Source organism: Amblyomma americanum, chromosome 11, assembly GCF_052857255.1.
Source record: "Amblyomma americanum isolate KBUSLIRL-KWMA chromosome 11, ASM5285725v1, whole genome shotgun sequence".
In the NCBI taxonomy this organism is placed as follows: Eukaryota; Metazoa; Arthropoda; class Arachnida; order Ixodida; family Ixodidae; genus Amblyomma; species Amblyomma americanum.
The window spans coordinates 95820411-95842442 of record NC_135507.1 but is presented as its reverse complement, the minus strand read 5'-3'; the positions used below and the strand labels follow the sequence as shown (position 1 = coordinate 95842442).

At 47.9% G+C, this 22032-nt stretch overlaps 1 protein-coding gene across 1 annotated transcript in view; it reads right to left on the bottom strand.

Annotated features, from left to right (window-relative positions):
• The window catches only part of LOC144111166 (pikachurin-like), a 180369-nt gene that overhangs the window by 104323 nt on the left and 54014 nt on the right, over positions 1 to 22032 (bottom strand). The window contains exon 2 of the mRNA XM_077644331.1: positions 15041 to 15157. Within this exon, the coding sequence (XP_077500457.1) occupies positions 15041 to 15157 (117 nt within the window). The remainder of the gene's footprint in view (positions 1 to 15040; positions 15158 to 22032) is intronic.

Genomic DNA, 22032 nt, shown 5'->3' with positions numbered 1-22032 from the left:
CGACGTCAGTGCACGTTTAAGGGGCTCTGAAAGGGGGCTATAATACACTTGCAGTTTTCCTTGGATGTTAAAACACGCCGCTTCACGAATATTGCCCGGCAAGAATTTTTTAAATGCGCTTTGTATAAGCTGAGTTATCCGTAGTCACAAGTTGAATTTCAGCGTCTTCGCGCCTTCCCTCTCGTCGCTTCTTGCACGCTGGAAGGTCGGCGCTCCACCGCCGACCACACCTCCGGGGGCGGAGCTTCCAGACCAGCGGCTTACTGGCCGCGGCCACGGTAGCTGCTTCACGCCTGTAAGAATCTAGCCAATAGCCACCTGTCAACTGGTATACGCTGAAGCGAGCGACGGAAGAGGGTGCGAGCATGAAAAAGTAATCGGAAAAGGCTCGCCAACTTTCGCGCTCGAATGTGGATCCTCTGCTGCATGTATCAGTGTCTTATTTGGCTCAGGTTTTCTTGACAACACAATGCAGTGATTGGGCGAGTTCATGGGCACTCCTTGGAAGGTGTTTCAGAGCCCCTTTAAGGTGTGTGACTGGCGTTATCGGCCATCCCATGAATGGTACAAATGCACTTGATAATAGCCACTTTATAGGGAGGCCTGCATACTTCGGTGTTATGATAACTTTGGAACAGCCTGGAGAAAAAAGCGAGAAAAAAAATGTCATCCGTCCTGATACGGCAAATCTGCGTTAGCAGTAGTATTGATTTTACATTTCGCTTGCACAATGATCGCCTTCCTATTCAGTTTTGGAATTTGATTTCGCCGTCGCTTTTTCGTCCGCCGCTGCGTGGGTTTCGGGTGGAAGGAAGCTTCAGACACATACACCTTGGCGTTTTCGCCGCATGAGGGCTATAATGCTAATGCAGAAGAGAAAAAAAATTCACAGGGCTTTCGCATTCACAGCACGTCAACACATAAGTGATACATATACTGCGCCAATTTCTGTCCTCAAAACCAATTTTTCACGTAGGACTACTAATGTGCTGTGAATGCGTAAGCTTTTCTGTGTCGTCGTGGGCTAGTGGTTAACTATATTTGTTTACTCAAGGAGGATAAACTAAAGAAAACAGCAGTTGCTAACACTGGGCGACGGTCCGCAGCGTACTGTATCACTCCACTAGCCAGTCACAAAAGTAAACGAAATAAGCTTTTTAATGTTTGACTTTATTAAACAAGACAGGTAGCGAAATTCTATAGCTCATAACTTTTTTCTCGTAACTAGTTTCTTGTTTAGGTAATAAGAGAAGTTTTCACAACGGGCTACATTTTTTTGTCGTGGAGGAATTCTGTGCGCCGGCCCTGAATGTGGGCGGAGCTTCACTGCAGACTTGAGTTGTATCCGACTCTAGTTACTACTAGTTAGTAAGTAGTACTAATTCCTGAGAGGTCTTTCCAGTGAATCCCTTTAGGTTCAAGGGCCTTAGGCTGAAGGCCGTTAGGAAAGACTCTACTACATGCTCGTACATATAAACCGTCAATTTAACCAAGCCACTGCGTCACTTCCGGTTGGATGACGCCAGTTCTGGTTCGGTTGCCGTCACTTCCTGTTCCGGGACCATGGTTGCGTAACGATGAATTGTTGGGGCCTGGGTTCTAAACCCCCTTCGAAACCAATTGCATTTTTCTTTCGTTCCTCATGATGTAAGCACTGCCGATGACGTAATGAGGTAAGGTGGGTTGGTCAACGCCTTCGGCTTAAAAATCGCCCTTAAAAATCGACTACACACACTGCAGGCCTCGAAAGAACCACCAGCCTGTGCGGTACAAGCGAAGGCGAAGAGTATTAGTTATAACGCAGTATATATTCGTACTCTTTGGACACTTCTCAGCTTTTCTTGCAGACCAGCAGTGAAGCTGCCTCACTAGTCGGTGGGAGTGCCGCGAAAATTTAGTGACAGAGATATTAGTAAGCGTCGCGAAAGACACCGACCACTGGATATTTATATAGACAACTAAATCATTTGCCAACAAGCGTTTACCTTGAGAAATACGTATTTAAAACCCACAAAATAAGTGCAGTGACTTTTCTATTTGTTCTAGGCTACAGCGCATGACATCGTTTACGCTGCGTAACAACTTCCAGTTTTCGGAGCGGGAAAAATGTACAGCACTAGCACAGCCCAGGCAAGGGTTAGAACTTCTTTAACCCCCCCCCCCTCCCCCCCAGCTGACTTTGACGAACAAGGCCCGTCATAAGCAGACTGCCATTTCTTGCTTACGACGAGTCGAAGCTGTCGTGTGTTTTCTCGCACCTCTGTCTTTGCAAAACTTAGGCTTGCCGACTGATGGCAGCACGTGGGTTAAATCACCATTTTGGTACCAATTTTGAAAAAAAAAATGCGCCGTTATGGTATAGAGTATTGAAAAGGCTACTTGCTGTTCTGCTAGCCTGGTCACATTTCAACAATGATAATACGGCCTACACACTACGAATTATGTTTGCCGATCTTCGCATAACCTTAGGTTTGCGTCACTGCAAGGAAATATTTCCTTTGCAAGCGTTAGCAGGCGATGTATACAGACGCTGTGTATTACGTCAAGAGCACGCCACCCAGCCTTCTGATCAGGGAACAACGGAGAATATCCGGGACAAAGACCACGGGAAAACTGGCTCGGGAGGCGCAGGGTATCGAATACGACGGGGCAGCAGGGGGGCAATGTAAACACAACGGCCAAACAGCCGAACACTGGGCACATACCGCCCCTGCAGCCAGCGCGGAGGTCTTCGTGTTGCTTGCATGGAGTCGTATTCCGCAAATGCTTTGACTTGTAAGTTTCGTGCAGCGCAGAGAAAGCCAGGAGAGGAAAAACGGCAGCGTGCTTCTACGTACCGAACAATAGCAATCGCGACTTGATGAACGTTCTTATGACGGAAGAATTTTGGAGAGTTGCCCACAAACTGTCGATCGGGATACCTTACACTCTTTTATTGTTAACCTCCTTCCTTGAACTTCAAGCGCGGCCTGAAGCTTCCTTAGACTCCTTAAAGAATTCCTTATACTCACAAAACATTTCACGCATTCAGTGAGAAGCGCTATAAACTGTTAGAACAGCTGGTCTCAAAATGCCTTTAAACACTCTGATGTCAAGGCAACGAAAACGTACAAACGTCTTCACCTTCCAGCATATTCGTTGGTACAGGGCCTTGAATTGCTGCAATGTAAAAAGCAGTAGATTTATTATCGCACTATCAGTGCAGCAAATAGATTGGAAAATTACGCTAATTTCTGAACGTTCAAGAAGGTAAAGCAGCGCACGTATGCTCAGGTAGATATAATATCTTATTTTCAGAATTCAAAATCTTTCCCACATGCACTCCTCTAGCAGCACAGGTCTGCGGAATTTTCAGTTGTTTGCAGGTATTACATACCCAACTATTCTGGACAAAAGCACTTTTGAGCGGGAAAGAGTTTATAAACGCAATTTTTCATATATTATAAGATATCAGTATAACGATAAATATATCGTATGATCTGCCGTTGGCAGGCTTGTATTTTTTTTACTGATAATGTTTTTGTTAGCGTCAAAAGCGTTTTCCACTGGTTTTCTATAGCAGTCTATATTGCTCGATTCGAGCGATGCAAAAACTTTAAAAGAAAGATTTTGCTACATATCAGAAGAATGAGGCATTACCAGCAATGTTTAAATAACCGTACCGGACAGTTTTTCAATATTCAAAAATTTTGTCGAAGAATGTTCCACATGTGTTTTAACTTACGCACTGAGTAAAGATTCCCAACGCCTTCTGCTTCTTTGGCAACTGACACTCCCAGTGCGCGTTCCTAGATCTGTTGAGGAAATCCCGTGTGCGCAATGCTGTTAGCATTTCATCATCTTTTGAAAACACAAGCGACAAATGTAACTTCAGCAGTCGGCAACGTGCATGATACTCAGAGGCCCCGGCATTACAATGCCCACCGCACCCGGACCACACCGACCGACTCGCGGAGCCCTGTACGCAACTTCCGAGGCGTGGTATAATTCGCCGCTTTCCGGGAACCACGTACGGCTCCCTACAATCCCTCCCGTTTCCCCCCAGCCGAAACACAAAGCCGGGGAGGGGAGAACCACAGGCTGTCTGGCTGGGATGCTGGCTGCTTCGGAGAGTTGCACACCTCGCATTGTTTGTTCTTGTTCCTGCTGCTGCCGCACCGAGGCGCTCGTAGCAGAGTGGCTGCGGGATAACGTCAGCGGCACTACTCCGTCCTTTGGGGAAGGCGGGAGGGTTTGTAGGGACGCCGCATCGGGGGCTTCCCTCTTCGTTGCCATCGCCGGCTGCGCGGACACGTCCTCCTCGCCACCGGAGGCTATTCGCCACACGCCTCGTCATTTGAGGGGGGTGTTCTTGTGAGCAGGGAGGAGGTGCGGGTCGCAAGGACGCGAGCGTTCTCTGTAGGGAATCGGAGAGGGATCGGGGGAAGAGCATCGGGATCGGCTTCGAGCGCCTTTAGATCGGGGACCGGAAATGCCGAGGCTATTTGCGATGACTTCTTTGCCCGATGTCTGGCTATTTTTTTCCCATTGCGCGACGCATACGGTTTTGACGCGCAATGGTCTTCGCTTTTCCAAATGGCGTTTTCGCAATATCTCCGGTTGAATAAAAAGAAGATGAAAGGAAACCCGCGCTGGCGTTAAGCTCAAAAGTTGTACCCGTCTTTCTTTTTCGTTGCTGCCTTTTTTTTACAACGGCTGCTTTGAAGGGCGGCCTCAAATCTACGTGCTGCCTTTTAGAGGTTCCCGCAAGCAGTACAAGGAAAACGGTGGGCTATTGAAATGCCTGTTGGCTGTTTGAAGTACACTTATCTGTTTCCTTGTCTTGTTGCTCAGAGATGGAGCGACGATGCCCATTGCGCCATGTATTTGTTTCAGTGCCGTATTCTAGCTCTCTTAACGGTGGAATACGGTTCCTCGTGAAGCACAACGCCATTTCCCGGATGATACAACAATTACGTGGCAGAGGAGGCCGCTTACAAGCGAGGGCTGTTCTAAATTGTCGGAAATTTCAATTCTAGGCTTTTCCTAGTTATTTCAGCATTGATCCAAGCAAATTTAAAAAGTGCAGCTTATTGTACCCCTTAGCAATTGTTTTCCCAGCGCCTAAATTCAGCAGACAGATTTTGAAAGGAAGACTGAATGTCGCTCAAAACTAGACTTTAAAGCAAAAGCAGCGAAAGGAAATAATTTTCTGGGGTATCCTAAGGTTAGTTCCCGTCGTCTCTAACATTTTTTCCTGTGAATCGTTTAAGCGCACAACCTGTCAAAAATGCATATGTACCAACTAGCCCGTCAGAAGGCCTTACTAAAGGTTATTCGTCTCCTTCATTGTAGACACGTAGTGAGCAATGAATCGCAAGCCTCTTGATAAATCTCCACACCACGTTGCCTATTTAGAGCGGCTGGTATTTTTGCGTGCCAGAGAAGAAGAGCTACCAGAAAACGGGAAAAAATACTGAAGATACTGAAGCAAGGAAATAGCAGATCCATACTAGTAATTCCGCATAATCTGTTGCACCCAGTGCACTCAAGCGACCACTTGTTCATCCCCTTAAAAGTTTTTGGGTGTAAGTTCTTTCGCCTGGAAAAAAGCCTATGGGGTTGGTTAAAAATGAGCTCAAAACACCAGTGCGCAGCGGTAATATTTAATTACAAACTGTTTTGCACCGGCAACAGTGCTCTCGGTCGGCGACATTGTTAAAATACGCCTTGACGTAAAGGTTGACTGGCCAACCTGGGCTACCACAATCCTGATGTCATCAGCATCGCCGGCAAGCACTAGCTGTTCCTGTGAACAGCCACTGGGTTTGGTCACTTCAAAATAAGAGTGGCAAGTGCACCCTGGTGTCACTGTACGCGGATTGAGATGACGAGTGGCTCCTCGAACAACACGTAAAATTATATCATTTTATGTTCCACTCAACGCCTACAGACTGAAACTTGCTAGAAGGCATCTCCCTAGAACCACGAAACAAATCATACCGTTTACGCATAAAAATCTGTATAAGTCGTCCGTGTGCTGTGTGGTGTCAGTGCGCGTTAAAGATCCCCAGGTGGTCGAAATTATTCCGGAGCCCTCCACTACGGCACCTCTCTCCCTTCCTTCTTTCACTCCCTCCCTTATCCCTTTCCTTTCGGCGCGGTTCAGGTGTCCGCCGATATGTGAGACAGATACTGCGCCATTTCCTTTCCCCAAAAGCCAATTTTCTGTTTCTGTAACCTGTAACCAAAAGAATGCGCAGTGGAGCGGGAGGCGTGCTACTCGCGTGCGCTCCAGTCAGCATCATGTTCTTTTCTGAAACCGGTGTTTCCTATTAATGTGCGTCTCTTCTAACTCCAAGCTGCAGCATTTCGGAGCAAGAGACTGCCAATGACGCCTTTAACAGCGCCAGCAACCAACTCACCGCCGTCGACAGTGACGCCAAAGAGCGCTACAAGCGCTGCGCGTGACCTAGAATGCGAGCGTCAGGTATGAAACGAAAATTGGTTTTGGGGGAAAGGAAACGGCGCAGTATCTGTCGCACATCTCGGCGGACACCTGAACCGCGCCGTAAGGGAAGCGATAAGGGAGGGACTGAGAGAAGAAACGAAGAGGTGCCGTAGGGGAGGGCTCCAGAATAATTTCGACCACCTAGGGATCTTTAACGTGCGCTTACGTCGCACAGCACACGGGCGCCTTTGCGTTTCGCCTCCATCGAAACGTGGCCGCCGCGGTCGGGTCCGAACCCGGGAACTCCGTGTCAGTAGCCGAACGCGCTAACCACTGAGCTACCGCGGCGTGTAACGCGAGCGTCAGGCCCGCGAGGATGGTGACGCGCCGTTACATAGTCGCTCGCAATCGTGACAGAGGTGGTGGGTAGCCCATGCCAGTATCCGGTAGTATTCAGACTCATAAGGCGCGGTTGAGGTGTCCGCCGAGATGTGATACAGTTACTGCACAATTTCCTTTTCTAATAATAATAATTGTTTTTTTTTGGGGGGGGGGGGGAAGGAAATGGCGCAGTATCTGTCTCAGATATCGTTGGACACCTGAACCGCGAAGTAAGGAAAGGGATAAAGGAGGGAGTGAAAGAAGAAAGCAAAGAAGAGGTGACGTAGTGGAGGGCTCCGGAATAATTTCAACCACCTGGGGATCTTTAACGTGCACTGGCATCGCACAGCACACGGGCGCCTTAGCGTTTTGCTTTTTCGTATCAAAATTTTGATGCAACCGTCCATCCTACAGTGTTCCGGGTGGTATCATATGCGCGCGTGTGTGTGTGGCGGAGGTGTCAATGCACCCAGAACCAGTAATGCTTTCGCATTCCCACTCGTAAGCAGCTTAAGCGTCTCTGCCGAATTACCTTGTCCGCGACAGTAGCTGACCGGGAAATGTTATTACGTCCGTTTAACTCGAAGCTGCAGAATGGATACTGCAGATAGTGAGGGGGGGGGGGGGGGAGTTTTATTTCTTTCTCAGTTCACTTCCCCAAGCGGGTGCACAGAGCGGTACAGCGCAGAAAGCAACTTTTAGATCTCCCGTCCCTTTTTCAGCGATGCAATAAAAAAAGTCCTCGTATACCCGTGTTCGATTTCCCGCGCGCCTCGGTTGCCTCTTTGTAAGTTTCAGTCGAGTCCCCTGTCTACTTGTTTGTGCCCGCGGGCCAAATGCGCACGGTCTGTATTCTATATTCACCTCGTTCCTTGCCTCCGGCGCCACACACAAACGGACATAGCGAGCGTGCAATTTCCATCGATTTTTAAGCGGCGGCCTCCGTGTCTCGGGCGACTTGGTTCCTCTGAAAGCGGAGTTGTCAAATGCACGCGCGAGTGATCCCGGACAGACAAATAAAAAAAAGAAGTGAATACAGTATTCGAAAACAAGAATGGAGATTGGCTGGGGCGAAGGCGACGACATTCCGAACAACTCTCGCGAGACTGCCTCGGAGAATGCCGTTTCCGTTTACCTCGGTGATCGCCGCCGTTTTTTCTTATCGAGCATTCCGAGTTCCAATTCGAAGCGGCGGTGTGTAGCGCTGTGAGTGCTGTCGCCGCCGCAGATGCCACCGCGCTGCTTCCCGCGCGCTTTCATTTCCGCGGACAGGTGCCCCGCATTCTCTGAGCGTCTTTCTTGGCGCGCAGACGCGACCACTTCCGACTTTTTGGCGCTTCTACATTCTAAAGAGCAACACGCCCGTGGTAGATGGTCCGAAAGCATACTGTCTGGTCAGAAATCATAGCTGACGAAGTTCACTCTATACAAACCATGGTCAAAAGCAGATAGTGGTTCGGGAGAGCTATCCCTCGAGAGAAATGTACACATCCGTGTCTTACCGGTACTCACCTACGGGGCAGACACGTGGAGGCTAACGAAAAGCGTTCAGCTCAACTTAAGGACAACGCAGCGAGCTATGGGAAGAAGAATGATAGGTGTAACATTAAGAGACCAGAAGTGGGCAGAGTGTGTGAGGGTACAAACGCGGGTCAATGACATCCTAGTCGAAATCAAGAGGAAGAAATGGGCCTGGGCAGGGCGTGTGATGCGAATGCAAGATAACCACTGGTCCTTAAGGGTAACGGAATGGATTCCAAGAGAAGGCAAGCGTAGCAGGGGTGGCAGAAAGTTAGGTTGGTGAATCAGATTAAGAAGTTATTGCGGATAAGGTGGCCGCAGCTGGCAAAGGAGAGAGTCGATTGGAGAGACACGGGAGAGGACTTTGCCCTGCAGTGGACGAAGTCAGGCTGATGATGACGCCGATCGAATATCGCAATCTAGACGCATGGCTTCATGGTCAGCATTAAAATGCGTATATATATATATATATATATATATATATATATATATATATATATATATATATATATATATATATATATACGCATTTTACGCGCGCGTGTGTGTGTGTGTGTGTGTGTGTGTGTGTGTGTGTGTGTGTGTGTGTGTGTGTGTGTGTGTGTGTGTGTGTGTGTGTGTGTGTGTGTGTGTGTGTGTGTGTGTGTGTGTGTGTGTGTGTGTGTGTGTGTGTGTGTGTGTGTGTGTGTGTGTGTGTGTGTGTGACGTCAGTGCATGTTAAAGATCCCCAGGTGGTCTAAATTATTCCGGAGCCCTCCACTCGGGCACCTCTTCCTTTTTTTCTTTCACTCCCTCCTATATCCCTTCCCTTACGGCGCGGATCAGGTGTACGGCGATATATGAGACAGATACTGCGCCATTTCCTTTGCCCAAAACCAATTATTATTACTATTATATCTACACCCGCCGCGGTGGCTCAGTGGTTAGGGCGCTCGACTACTGATCCGGAGCTCCCGGGTTCGAACCTGACCGCGGCGGCTGCGTTTTTATGGAGGAAAAACGCAAAAAGGCGCCCGTGTGCTGTGCGATGTCAGCGCACGTTAAAGATCCACAGGTGGTCGAAATTATTCTTGAGCCCTCCACTATGGCACCTCTTACATCCTTTCTTCTTTCACTCCCTCTTTTAGCCCTTTCTTTACGGCGCGGTCCATTTGTCCAACGATATATGAGACAGATACTGCGCCGTTTCCTTTCTCTAAAAACCAATTATCATTATTATATTAAATCTACAGCAACTGTCTGTTTAAAGTGCTAAGCGTGTAGTCTAAAAAGGGAGAGAAAAAGAAACTCAAGACGTCATCGTAGTGTGCGCCCCATGAGACTCGGAAGCGCAGCGTGGTCTCATAGGCTGCTTTGTTGGGAGCGGTTAGATGAGAACACTCCGTGCTCTACACGGGAGACGCTGTCTTCTGCATGTTCATTGCACTTACTCTGGAGTTGTAGCATTTTAGTGGACAAAAAGGGAGAGCCAGTCGTTCATTCTCTTTTTTCTTCCACCTGTCCCAAAATCACCGCCATCCTGAGGGATGCTTGTTTTGACAGGCGCAAGCGATCGAAACGCGGAAATGCTTCGGAAGCCGAGTAACGTAGCCTGACAAACTCCCGCGGCGCAGGGCGATGGCTTGATTGAGCCTACGGAGTCGGGCGCCGTTGCCTGGGCAACCATAGGAAGCACGAGAACCGCGGCAAGGGGGAGAAAAAAAAAAGGAGGCAGTAGGCTCAGTACGAAAAACCACTGGTAACGTACCGCGTTCATTCGTATTTAAGACTCAGCTTTTGAAACCGTGCACTCTAGAAATGGCCACAGTGATGACTACTGAAGAAGGATCCTCATGTTTGGATTCAACCAAAGCCAAGGCATCGCCGTTATAGTGTTCAGAGAAAAATCTCTCTCCATCTTGTGCAGGGGAAAATATCTTTAAGGAGTTGAACAGGAATGCTGTGAAGTTCCTTACCGGTTTTGCCGTTATTAAACAATAAATGGGGCCGCTGTTTGGAGCTTGGAATAAAGCGCCATGCTTTGGGCTGTCCCTAGAGCTCGCGCTAACAACCAATGAGTGCTGTTCATTTACTCTCTGTTCACTTAATCAGCTTAGAGCTCATTTTTACTATTTCAAATGCAGCATTTAGGCATACTTTGGGACATACCCAGCAGTTCTAGTCAAAACCATTTGTGAGCGAGAACCCGTTTATGAACGCCATTTTTTCATATAATGTAAGATTTCACTACAACTATCAATATATCCGCAGATCACCCGACGGCAGCCTTGTATCTTTTTTTTCTATTCATGTTTTTGCTATCCGCAAAAGTGTTCGCCATTGGTTTTCTATGGGAGTCTTAACTGCTCAGAGCTATCGATGGAAACACTGTAAAAGAAAGATTTGCTACTTATCAGAATAATGGATTATTAGATTCAATGGTTCAATAAAAGTGTCTTACAATTTTTGAATTATCAAAATTTTTCCCGAGAAAGCTGGACATGTATTACGTTACGGAGCTACATTTTAATAATATTAATATTAATTGGTTTTCGGGGGGAAGGAAATGGCGCAGTATCTGTATCACATATCGGTGGACACCTGAACCACGCCGTAAGGGAAGGGATAAAAGAGGGAGTGAATTTAAAACCAAGTTTCTGAAAGTACAAATAGTTATTACAGCGGCTTAGCCCTTATGCAAGTCTTGCTAAGCAGCTAAGCGGTTATCCCAGATAAAATTGAGATAACATGGAAGGTCTCAGATTTCGAGGAACACTAGTCCCAGAGGGTGAAAAACAACGCCGCTGGTGCCAGCACGGTTGTCGCACGGTCGCAGCAGGAAAATTAGCTGGTAGTGACGCCGAAAGCGCAAGCGTGCTGAGGCCCACAAAAAAGGATGCGCGGTGCTAAAGCAGCAGACGCGCTCCGCACGTTGATGAGGCTCCTCGTTAGAACACGACTCGTCGGCACCTCCTTTTCTTCTTGGTTGTTGAACAAGGAGCAGGTCGACGACCTCTCGCTGTTAATCCTTTGCCTGACATGGCTTGGCCGGGAGAGGAAGAAGGGGGAGGGGGCTGAAGAGTGGCGGCACCGCGGTGACCTAGGCTGTGTCCATTGGATTGTTTTTTTTTTGTTTCGTCGTTCCTTGGGCGAATAGGTTAGTCAATAGGTGCCTTCATTCGCAGATTCAGTGACTCCCAGGTTCGCTAATGGGCAAGCTCGTTGCGTTGAGATTACACGCAAGCACTGTTCGTGCGTGCGAATGCATGAAAACTAGAACGCTGGAACGCTACACAAAACAAGTAAATGATAAAACAAGTAAACAAGTAAACAGGTAAATGATGAGAGAAAAAAAAAAGCTTCTGTTGTGAATTATATCGCAAGCAACACTCTCGGTGTGCAAGTAAGGAATTTTTCTTTCGAAAGCGAGGACTGTGATTCGTGCCGCGGTAGTTTGGTGGCTGTTAAGGATGGCGGCAACAAGTCTGGTTATCAGCAACGGTGACAGCAAGTCTCGCCTGTTGGCAGCCAGCGTGGCTGTTTCTACTGGGTTGCTCCGAGCAACTCGATGATCGCTCCCAGCCCTGCCGTCAAGGAGGGGACCCAAGTGTCGGCTGGTTCTAATTACCGATCTTAGCCCAGTCAGAGTGTGGGACCCGAAAGAGCGGAGGCCTGAGCAAGCGGACTTTATCTTCCCCAATCGCCGTGACTATGTCGGGGGACAAAAGGGCCTCGTTTCCGGTGGCTCTTAGGCGTGTCGAGCACAGCGGCGGGCTGGCGGTCACTGTCCCCAACCATTGCAAGCACCCCTAAGCACAAAGGACCACTTTTCGGCCTCTCTTCCCGACCCTTCGTACCGGCGATGCGCGTCGGGTGTCGTCTGATGAACAGGTGTCGATAGAACGTGGGAACCTTCGGCTGGCCAGATGACATCGGCTACCGCAGTCGACGTTACCTCGACGACATATCCCTCTTTCTCGGACTCATCATGTGACGGGGGCGTGTCCATATGCGCGGTGGTGTGAGTTTGTGCGAACAAGTGAAAGTTTCAGGCCACTCCCGCCCCGGCAAGGGTATCCTCAACCCGGGGAATTAAGGGGAGATGAACGCTATAAAACTGGACAGCGAGTGCCGTTGAGGAATCACCCGTTTTGCGCTTACGCATGTAAAAAATGTAAGTAAGCCAACTCGTAATCTTTCTTCCATCACTAAACTCCTTTCACTGGGCGGCAGTCTGGTCCTGGTGGTCGGAGCGGGCGCCGTCTGGACCGCGGTTCCGTCCAGCCACGACCTCGATCCCCATATCCAACAAGGCCTTTGGATTTATGTGAGCTCCTGGGATTCTTTTGTACACGGATATGTATTAAGCAATTAGTTCTTCGATTGAGGCCTTCAAGAGGTCAGGAGTGTAATGTGGTACAGTTTTGATTGGCAAGTTCTTCCCCTCTCTGGCAGTCTGCCTGAGGAATGACTTGAGATGGGCAGAGGTGGACGCTCGAGGAGGATGCACGGCTTTCGGGTGGCTAATACGGTGTGAATGACGGTGGGCGGGGTGATGAAGGAAGTGCTCGGAGGTGAATACAAGAATTTATGACAAAGGCAAAGTCCGGTTAGGAGCCCAAGGGGCCTGCTTATGGGCCATGCTGTGCAGGTGGCTGATTATGAATCTCGAGCGTTGAAAATATCTTGTTAAAAATGAGAGCAATCCTCAATCCTTCGAAAGCGAATACTTCCATGGACGCAATACAAAAGCCGCATTACACGGCTTAGAAGCCAACTCCTTGGGCTCTTTGTGCTTGACAAAGGCCAAAGGCTGCACTTATCTTTCTTGCTGGCAATAAAAGTGAAGCCTCGTTATTCGCAGCCGGCTGAATCAGCCATCGAGATCACAAGGTACCGTAGATCTCGGACGTTACGCAAATGGAGGGAGGACAAATATCCTCCACCTCAGTATTTTCTCAGGAGGAGTCTGCGAGCAGGTTATCGTAGTGCCGAAACAGGAATGAGCACAGTATTCTAGTCACCAGCCAATTTATAAGGCTGAATTTAGTGCTACGCAGTACAAACACAAGAGTGGAACGTAGGACAAGGTGCTATCCTCAACCTAGAGGTGATGAAGCAAGAGTAATTACTCATTAGCGTCCACTCAAGCGCCGCCTTCCGGCTATAAAGTAAACCTATAAACCTCTCATAGGAGCTTCGAAGTTCAAGAACAGTTCATCCTGGTCCGGGCATCGAACCCGGGACCACCGCCTACCCGTGGCAGTCGCTCTACCAATGAAGCTAACCAGGAGGGCCAGAAAGTATATGGTAGGGCGAGGCCAATTCGACCGACAACTCGAAGGCGGGACGGTGTTTTCCAAATATTTCGGAGAAGAAAAGAAGGGACACTGCATACAAAAAAAATCGAGTAAAAGTTGTTCCTGGGGCAGGCCACGAATTCTTGGTACGAAGTTAGCGCTGCTGCTGTTTTCTGCACTACGTTGCTCGTTTTGTTATTTCATTTCACTGAGATAACTCGATCCTATCCACACCTTTTCCTCCCCCCCCTCCCTGCCAAAAAGGAAAGGCTTCTGCGACTATAATCTACTTTAACACCTAGTACTCTATTCCTTCTTTGTTTTTGCTTTGTACAGTGGTAGTTTCATGCTCAGAATGCACGAACTAGCCCGCTAAAAAGTTTTAGTCGGCGAAATTTGGACAGAGCAAACAGCTGCTCCAACGAAATAAACAGCTATTGGGCAATGAAAGTTTTCATTTTCCCTTCTTTTCAGTTTTCTTTTTTTATTTTGTGTAAATTAAGTGCACTTGCCTTTCAAAGTGATCAATTAAGGTGTGTGAAATGTGAATGCTGATCACAGTGAATTTTGTATTTTTTTGTATAATAGACTCCTTTCGTGTCACGTATCACTGCTGCAACGGCCTCACCATCAAGAGCATTTGTAAATGAATAAGTAGTTTGCCAGCCGGTTGAGACCGGGCCGTGCTCCCCCAGTTCTGAGGTCACATTACTTAACAGATCCTGCAAACTCTATTTGCGTTCTTTAAAGGCTAAATCATTGCTAGTTCTATTACGAGAAAAGCAAGCAGTGTTTGTGCGCGCCTGTGTCTGTGAACTCTAAGACGCTGTACAAAATCCGAGCGATGGCGAAAGAAAAAGGCTGGCGACATCAAGCGGCCGTACGACGCACACAGGAAGCCGGGCACCGCCACTTCAGACAATCCTATGAATGCCATTCATCTATATACACTCTTCACTGGCCGACCTCCATTTGGCGCAAGTTTCCCGGCATTCTTAGTAAAATTGTGACCCAACCGTGTGTCGTACAGCGTTACGCTTGCGGTCTACGCTTGCCTGCTACGCTTGCCTTCTCTTGGAATCCACTCCGTTACCCTTAAGGACCAGCGGTTGTCTTACCTTCGCATTACATGCCCTGCCCAAGCCCATTTCTTCCTCCTGATTTTGGACTAGGATGTTATTAACCCGCGTTTGTTCCCTGTCTCACTCTGCCCACTTCCCGTCTCTTAACGTTACACCTATCATTTTTCTCTGCATGGCTCCCTGCGTTGTCAAGCTGAACCCTTTTCGTTAGCCTCCACGTTTCTGCCCCGTAAGTGAGTACCGGCAAGATACAGCTGTTGTACACTTTTCTCTTGAGGAGTATTGATAAAACGCCACTCATTATTTGGAGCGTATACGACAACATGTCCTCTTGACGTGGTGCTTACGTTGGCAGCCGTATCCGTTGGAAGATAGCCGGTATCCAGCCGTGCAGCCGCACTCGAACGTCCCGTCGTGCAGGTCGAAGCACATCTGTTGGCAGGGGCCGTCCACTCGGCATTCACCTGAGCAGAGAATGCAACCATAACGACACGTTAAGATTTTGACAGCCTGCACTCAAAAATAAAAACAGAATTGGCTGTGGTTCAACCCGGCTGAACCTAGTAGGACGAGCGAAAGCTCTGTTAAGGTAAGCAAACGAATGTAAGCACACGCCAACAAGCTTTTATGGAGCAAGTAGAGCGTCAGACGATTTCCAGCAGTTACGAGAGTGCCGTCTGCTCCGCATACGCAGCTGCGGCGAGTCACGTGGCATGACGTCGGAGCCAAGTCTCCGCTCCTCCTGGTTTTAAGGTCACATTTCATCGACACATGACCTTCAGCTTTGTACGGGAGGTGCATTTTAGAGCTTTCGTTCTAAATTGCATTTGCAAACACGCTGCAGGGGAACGTTGCGATAGGGACTGCCCCCGCTTTCCTAACAAAATGAAGCCACAACTTGCACTATATTTCGTGAATGCCACAGCGACCTGGACACAGTAACAGAAGCAGGAGCTAAATGGTAAGCATCTTGATGTAGTATTTCTTTAATAATGCAATTTGACTCGCAGGCCGGTATCCCAAATAGGATAGTGAGTATGACATGATATCACGGTATCACGTCATCGTCGTTATCGTCAGCCAAACTACGGCCTCTGCAGGACAAAGGCGTGAAAGGGGGAAAAATGAACAAGAACATTGTAAAAGGTCGGAGAACGTTAGCTAGGGAGCGCATCGCAGATAAACTGCGATGAGAAGAAATGAGAAGACTCATGAGCGACAAAGCACACACAGATTGCGGCCAAGGACACAGGCCACTCATGACTTGAATACGTGTAAAAACATATAAATAATGGCAAAGAACCCACGCGTAAGCATATTCCGATCGCAGCAACGAAATTCGCTGTCACCATTCAGTAGGCAGCTTCCCACCGTCACTGTACTGTGTTTCATACATCAGGTGCAACACTGTGAAAGGTACGGTAATAGTCCGGACGGGAAAATAAAGTAAGGCGTGTCACTCCCCGCTTGTTCTGTGGCCGAGTGGTCTGAGGCACGAGAAAGGTACAGTGTGACGTCAGCAGTAAGAGTCCATTTGATCAAGTTCATGACAAATGTGTCATGTATAGTAAGCCCGCAGACAAAGGATTCACTATGTTTCGCTCACCACAAGGAACGCACTCCTTTTTGGTCGCGCATGCAGGCAGCGCAAACAAGTGCACTGGCTTTAACAGCGTTGCACATGATGTATGAAACGGGTTATAGTATTTACTGGACTGCTCAGATTCAAAGGGCGCTAGCACTTGCTCTATGTAAGCCATACAGACTCCTGATGGTTGAGCCTTTGTTCGCTGACCGTTTTGTCACGAAGAACGGTTCCATACGGGCGAGGCGGAAAGAATTACTAGCGGTGAGCTTTTCTCCGTCGCCACGCTTCGTGATCGCCGCTTACCGTAGCGTACGAGAGGTACTTAGTGGCCTTCAGCAGATCTAGAATTCGGTAACAGTAGCAAGTCTCGTGCCTGCGCATGCGCGAACAGCCTCCGCCGTATTACTTGCGCACGCGCAGCATCCGCTCGAACCTGCCGGGGTCGGCACCGTATTCGGAATGACCGGCGAGTCTGAGGCAATGCATCACCAAAGTCATTCTTTCGCCAAGAATTTCCTGGCGCCCTAAAAAGAGCAAGAGAAAGAAGAAAATATATTTTTGTATGGTGGTCTGCCCGATAATATTACCTTCCCATTTATGCATTTTAGCATATTTCATCTAGGTGAATAGGTGCAGCAGGGTGGGCGTTTGATGGCAATATAAGCAAACAAAGAACGTACAGTTTTAAAGGAACACAGGAATGAATTTCACGGCATGTGTGATCATGCGGGTACCTGCCAAAGAAGGCACAAGGCAACCAGGAAACATAAGTACACTGCAGTTCGTTATCGTGTGTTAAATGCCGTAAAATCATTTGATTGCAATGATAATGTTCAGTCTATCAGTCCGATCTGCCTCTCCAGATCTGACGGCCGGCTTCACCGCAGGTTACCGCCAAGAAGACAGTGGCCGACGAAGAATTTGCGTAGATAGATATGCTGGTTGTGCTACCGCTGCTGCCAGTTGCACCTAAACAACGGCTAAAAGCCATTAGGTAACTATTAGTTTGATTTAATTTATCACAGTATGTGTTGATTGCATCAAACTGTATATGTTATGTTTCAGTTAAGCGTCATCTTTCACCCCTAAAACGATGCGCATTGCTTTAGTCACCTCAAGTTTATTCTACCGGAGGTTCTATTTCAGTCGTCGACTAGCGAACTAGCTCTTCATATGATTCTGTATTCATCAACTAAATGAGGAATAAGTTTTGAATCTGATCTCACATCAGCGAAACAGTGCCATCATGCAACAAAACGAAGACAGAGGCTTCATTCAAGAGCGTTATTACGTTGAAAGGGAGCACATAAAGCTGAAATTACAACTTCTAGTTTGTTATGGGTTGGAAAAGAAGACGGAATTATCCGCTCAAACACGACAGGTGAGTAAACAACCGCGTGCAAAGGTTACCCTAATTTAGTTTTCTGTCGCGTGGAAGCGAGATTGTAATGTGGAGAGCGAGCGCGTCTCGGTGAGCATGTCTATTGCCATGAGGGTCGAGCCGGCGTTAACTTGGTGATGGTTACGAGCAGTGTGTGGGGGGGGGGGGGGGGGGGGGGGGGCAGGCCCTGCATGTGCAGTTTTTCGATATTTCGAGGTTAAAGGCTTGGGCAGCTGCATGTACAGATCTCCAATTTTGAAAACGTCGTGAGCAGACACGGAGCGGGGGATGTCTCACGTAAGCAGAAGAACCGAGCAGACGACGCGGCAACTGATCGCTCTGCGCGCATGCGCGTAATCTCGTCCGTCTATCCCATGGTTTCTTACTATTTCCTCGAGGGAAAGCTGGCGCCCCGTCTATGGTAGTTTGCGTGGAGCGTCCCCGAGACCACCTCAGCCCCCATGGACGCTCTAAGCATCATGGGATGGAGAGCTACCGACTGGTGAACCACAACTTTTGGCCAAAAAGTAATGCAAAAATAAACGTTGTTCGGTAATCAAGAATGCCCTAACAATCAATATCCTATCTATAAATTGCAACAAAGGAGCACAAAAGCATGTGAATCTTAAGTTTGCCCAAAATGAGCGAGGGCTTGCTCTCCTATTGGCCAAGCATTGCAGACCACAAAGGTTAATATTTCGTGCCTAACAGGAGCACTTTTAAAAGAAAATATGTTTTCAAGAAAAAAAAAATGTCGCTGCTTCAAAACTTTAAGAGGTTCTTTAATGGTACTTCGGAAAACAGAAACCTTTTATTGGCGTCGTATGCTGTTGATTTTTCGCTACTATGGCTTTCGCGCACTACGTTCGCGTCAAAATTGTCTGCGCGCGGGGCGCGCCGTGGACGGAATGGGACATCTCAGTAACTCCACTCTGTGTTCCCGAAAAAATCCGACTGCCCCGCACCAAGCAGCTCACCGGCCCATGATGCTTTGAGCGCCCATGGTGGCTGAGGTACAGCGCCACCAGCTTTATATTCCCTCTAGTTAATAGTAAGAAACTCTATTTTTAATCGCTACGGGCCTGCATGAACAGCTGAACGACAGTCTGGTCGATGCTCCCGTGACATAAATAAAAAAGTGGAGAGCTCGACATACGTTGACACTGTTTTATTTTTGGTATTTATAACCATTATGAGCTTCGCTATACCTTTCACCAAGCGTTTCATCTTTAGATCGCTTGCTCCTAAAATCGCCATTGTCACGTGCATCTTTTGAACATCATTAATAAACAATGCAGCACAGAACATGTAGGGGCTTGCCAAAAGAAAACAAGGGCTCCAACGGCCACGCTGGGCACACGGTAACACTAAATCCTGCTGATTATGCAACCTGCTAGCCGTTCAGTTTAACTGCGCAGGGAGAAGCGCTTCCATGACAAGGGCTAATGAAAAAAAAAATGGCGGTGGTTTAGCTCTGGTTAAACCTGGAGTGGTGCGATAGCTGCAGCTGGCTGAGTGGAACTTGGTCACGTGACCAACATGTCACGAGCCACGGCGCCGCGCCGCCGGCAGCTGCTCCGCACCACGTGACCAAACACGTGACAGCGTGGCGGCGCAGCCACAGGGTGCCGGCACCGCCACGCTGAAGGCTCGAAATGCTACCGTAATGTAGCTATCGCTACAAAATTTTCGATCCCGTCACGTAAAGTTGAAAAAATACGTAATTGGGCAAGCTGTTGAGAACGTGCTAGACGGAAAAACAGCCAGCACGTTATCTGCCCCAAATGAACATGTGGAGGAAGGTGACGCGCAGATTTCTACACAGTGCGAGGGTATTGCGTCCAAATACGTTATTTTGTAGCCGCAGTTTTGAACGGTTCACAAAAAGTGCGCAAGAAAGCGCATCAGTATCGCGCACCATATCTGACAGACGTTCAGAGAGTGACTATAGCAGCAAGAAAGGGCTAAGTACGATCGCGATACTCGAAATCGGTTATTAGAGCCTTATTACAAGTTATTGAAGACATTTCGCTCTAATATATTTATTTTTTTGCGAATTGAAGTACTTAACATTCACAGCTTGATCTTGGCAATGTCGAAGCTGTGCTGCTGCACGGGCAAAGTGTTTAAGATTGCAGTTACTGAGTACAGCAACTGTCCAGTAAGCTTAACGGTAGTGCGTGTCCACCCGCTGCGTGTGTGCTGCCGTACCTTTCGTTATATAACAACGCATAACTAATCATAGCTTGATTACCCTGGCGCAGAGAAGTGCGATGCCTGGTCACGTGATTAAGAAGAGGGGGGATGGGGGGAAGAACACCCGAAGATAACAAATGTAGAGCGAGGCATACGCGTGAGGTGGTCACGTGATCTTGCTACACCATAACCATGACCGAAAATGCCGCTCACCTCAAGAACCAGCAACAGCTGCTGTGTGAAGCGGAGCAAAGTTACAGCACTGCGGGGCCAGCTCGGCCCCTGTTTGTCATCAAGCGGCACGTTGACGACATTTTAACACCTGAGGAACGGACCGAGTTTGAGGGGCTTTTATTTCGTTTTGACCCTTCGCTGGGGCGAAAGCTTTTACACAGTAACATAAAAAAATTGGAGGGGACACTTAAAGTCAGCCTTAAGGGTGGGGCGCGGTAGCGTAATGGGTTAGTTCCCATATATGCAGAAGGTAATTCTCTACTTTAACTTCACAGATCCCTGGGAGTCCTCATACCCCTCCTGGTGCAGTGCAGCGGTGGTCAAGCGATGCTCACCTGCGATGACAGGTGCTCCCAGCGGCGGGACTTGTGCGACCCAGGTTGCTCTTCTCAACTGACCAATCACTAATTTAACTGCCACCTGCCCCGGTGGGCAGTTTCTGACCATTCGGTGCGCAGGTTGTGATGACGTTGCAAGGTCACGTGACCTAGATGGCCTACCTGCCTCCTAGGTTGCTCTCTTAGAACCACCTGCCAGAGTCAAGCTCGTGATTTTTCGCTCATAATACCGACAACGCCGACGCCTGGTTTTGTGGGTAACGGGACTTTTAAGACTATCGCGTTAATAAATGTAATTTACACCATAACGCATTGCACTGAAAGCTACAGTGCAGGAAAAATCTGCCTGCCAGCTTTGAAAGGACATAAGCATTTATTAGAACGCAATAAGGAATAAACGAACGCAATAAACGAAGTTGCGCAAAAACGCAATTGAAGTGAGCGCTTCAAGGCATGTCTTTAACCAACCGGATATTACGCATGGTTAACATAACTACCCCTCCTTTTTGTTCTTAATGTGTCCCCCATCTCCCTAACGCTGCCTCTGGGGACAGCCGATGGCGAAATTTGAGCCTCACTGCCTTTTGTAACGATTATTCCGGAATTTTCCAAGCATGAGGACAGCACGAGAGAGAAACAAAATACGCGCCCTGTTTTCGAAGCTCGCATGCGCTTATGACCGAGGCCTGCACGGAGAAAATTTATGCGCTCGGAGTTTCGCGTTCTTGAAGGGACCGGCGCGGACAGCCGTGAAGTCTTAAACTGCCAACGTCTCAAACATGCGCGAAACAAGCGAACGGCCATAACGACCGCGAGATTATTTAAAGTAGCAACGAGGATCAGGTGAAACTGAAAGAGGTCGCTCTTCGCAGCGCTTATACCTTCATCTCTGGAGCGCATTTAAGAAGGAGCTTGCAGGAACGACCGATCGTTCGTAACCAAGGTGCGCCTGGTCGCTGGGAATGGGCATATTACCTCTGAACGTTGCAAATTGCCTTGATTATATCTTCTTAAAGTACATTATTGCGAAACAATCATCTTGCAACCTAATTTGTTGAGAGGATAATGGGCGTAATGTTAATGCAGGGAGAGGCACAGCAGAGCAGGTTTTATGTTTATTTGATTTGATTTTAACAGTTGAGGAGGTGTTTCGCTGCTGAACCATACCCACTGATTCTAGACAAAAGGATTTTTGAGCGGGAAACCAATTATGAACGCAATATTTTCCTATAATGCAAGATTGCACTATCACAGCATATCTGCAGATCACCCGACGGCAGTATTGATTTTTTTTTCTATTAACGTTTTTGCTGCCATCAAAAGCGTTCCGATTGGTTTTCAATGCGAGTCTTAACTGTTTGATGCTACCGATGGAAACACTTTAAAAGAAAGATTTTGCTACATTACCAAAGAATGGATGATTACGTTCAATATTACCGTAAAGGTATCTTACAATTGGGCAAGTTTCAAAATTTTTGTCTGAAATTGCTGGACATGTGTTCGAAACAGTAGCCCGCAGTAATCCTTCGATGAGGAGATGCAAAACACAGAAAAGCGATGTGAATCGAAGAAGTGAGCATAACTGAAGGTTTGAAGGTTTAT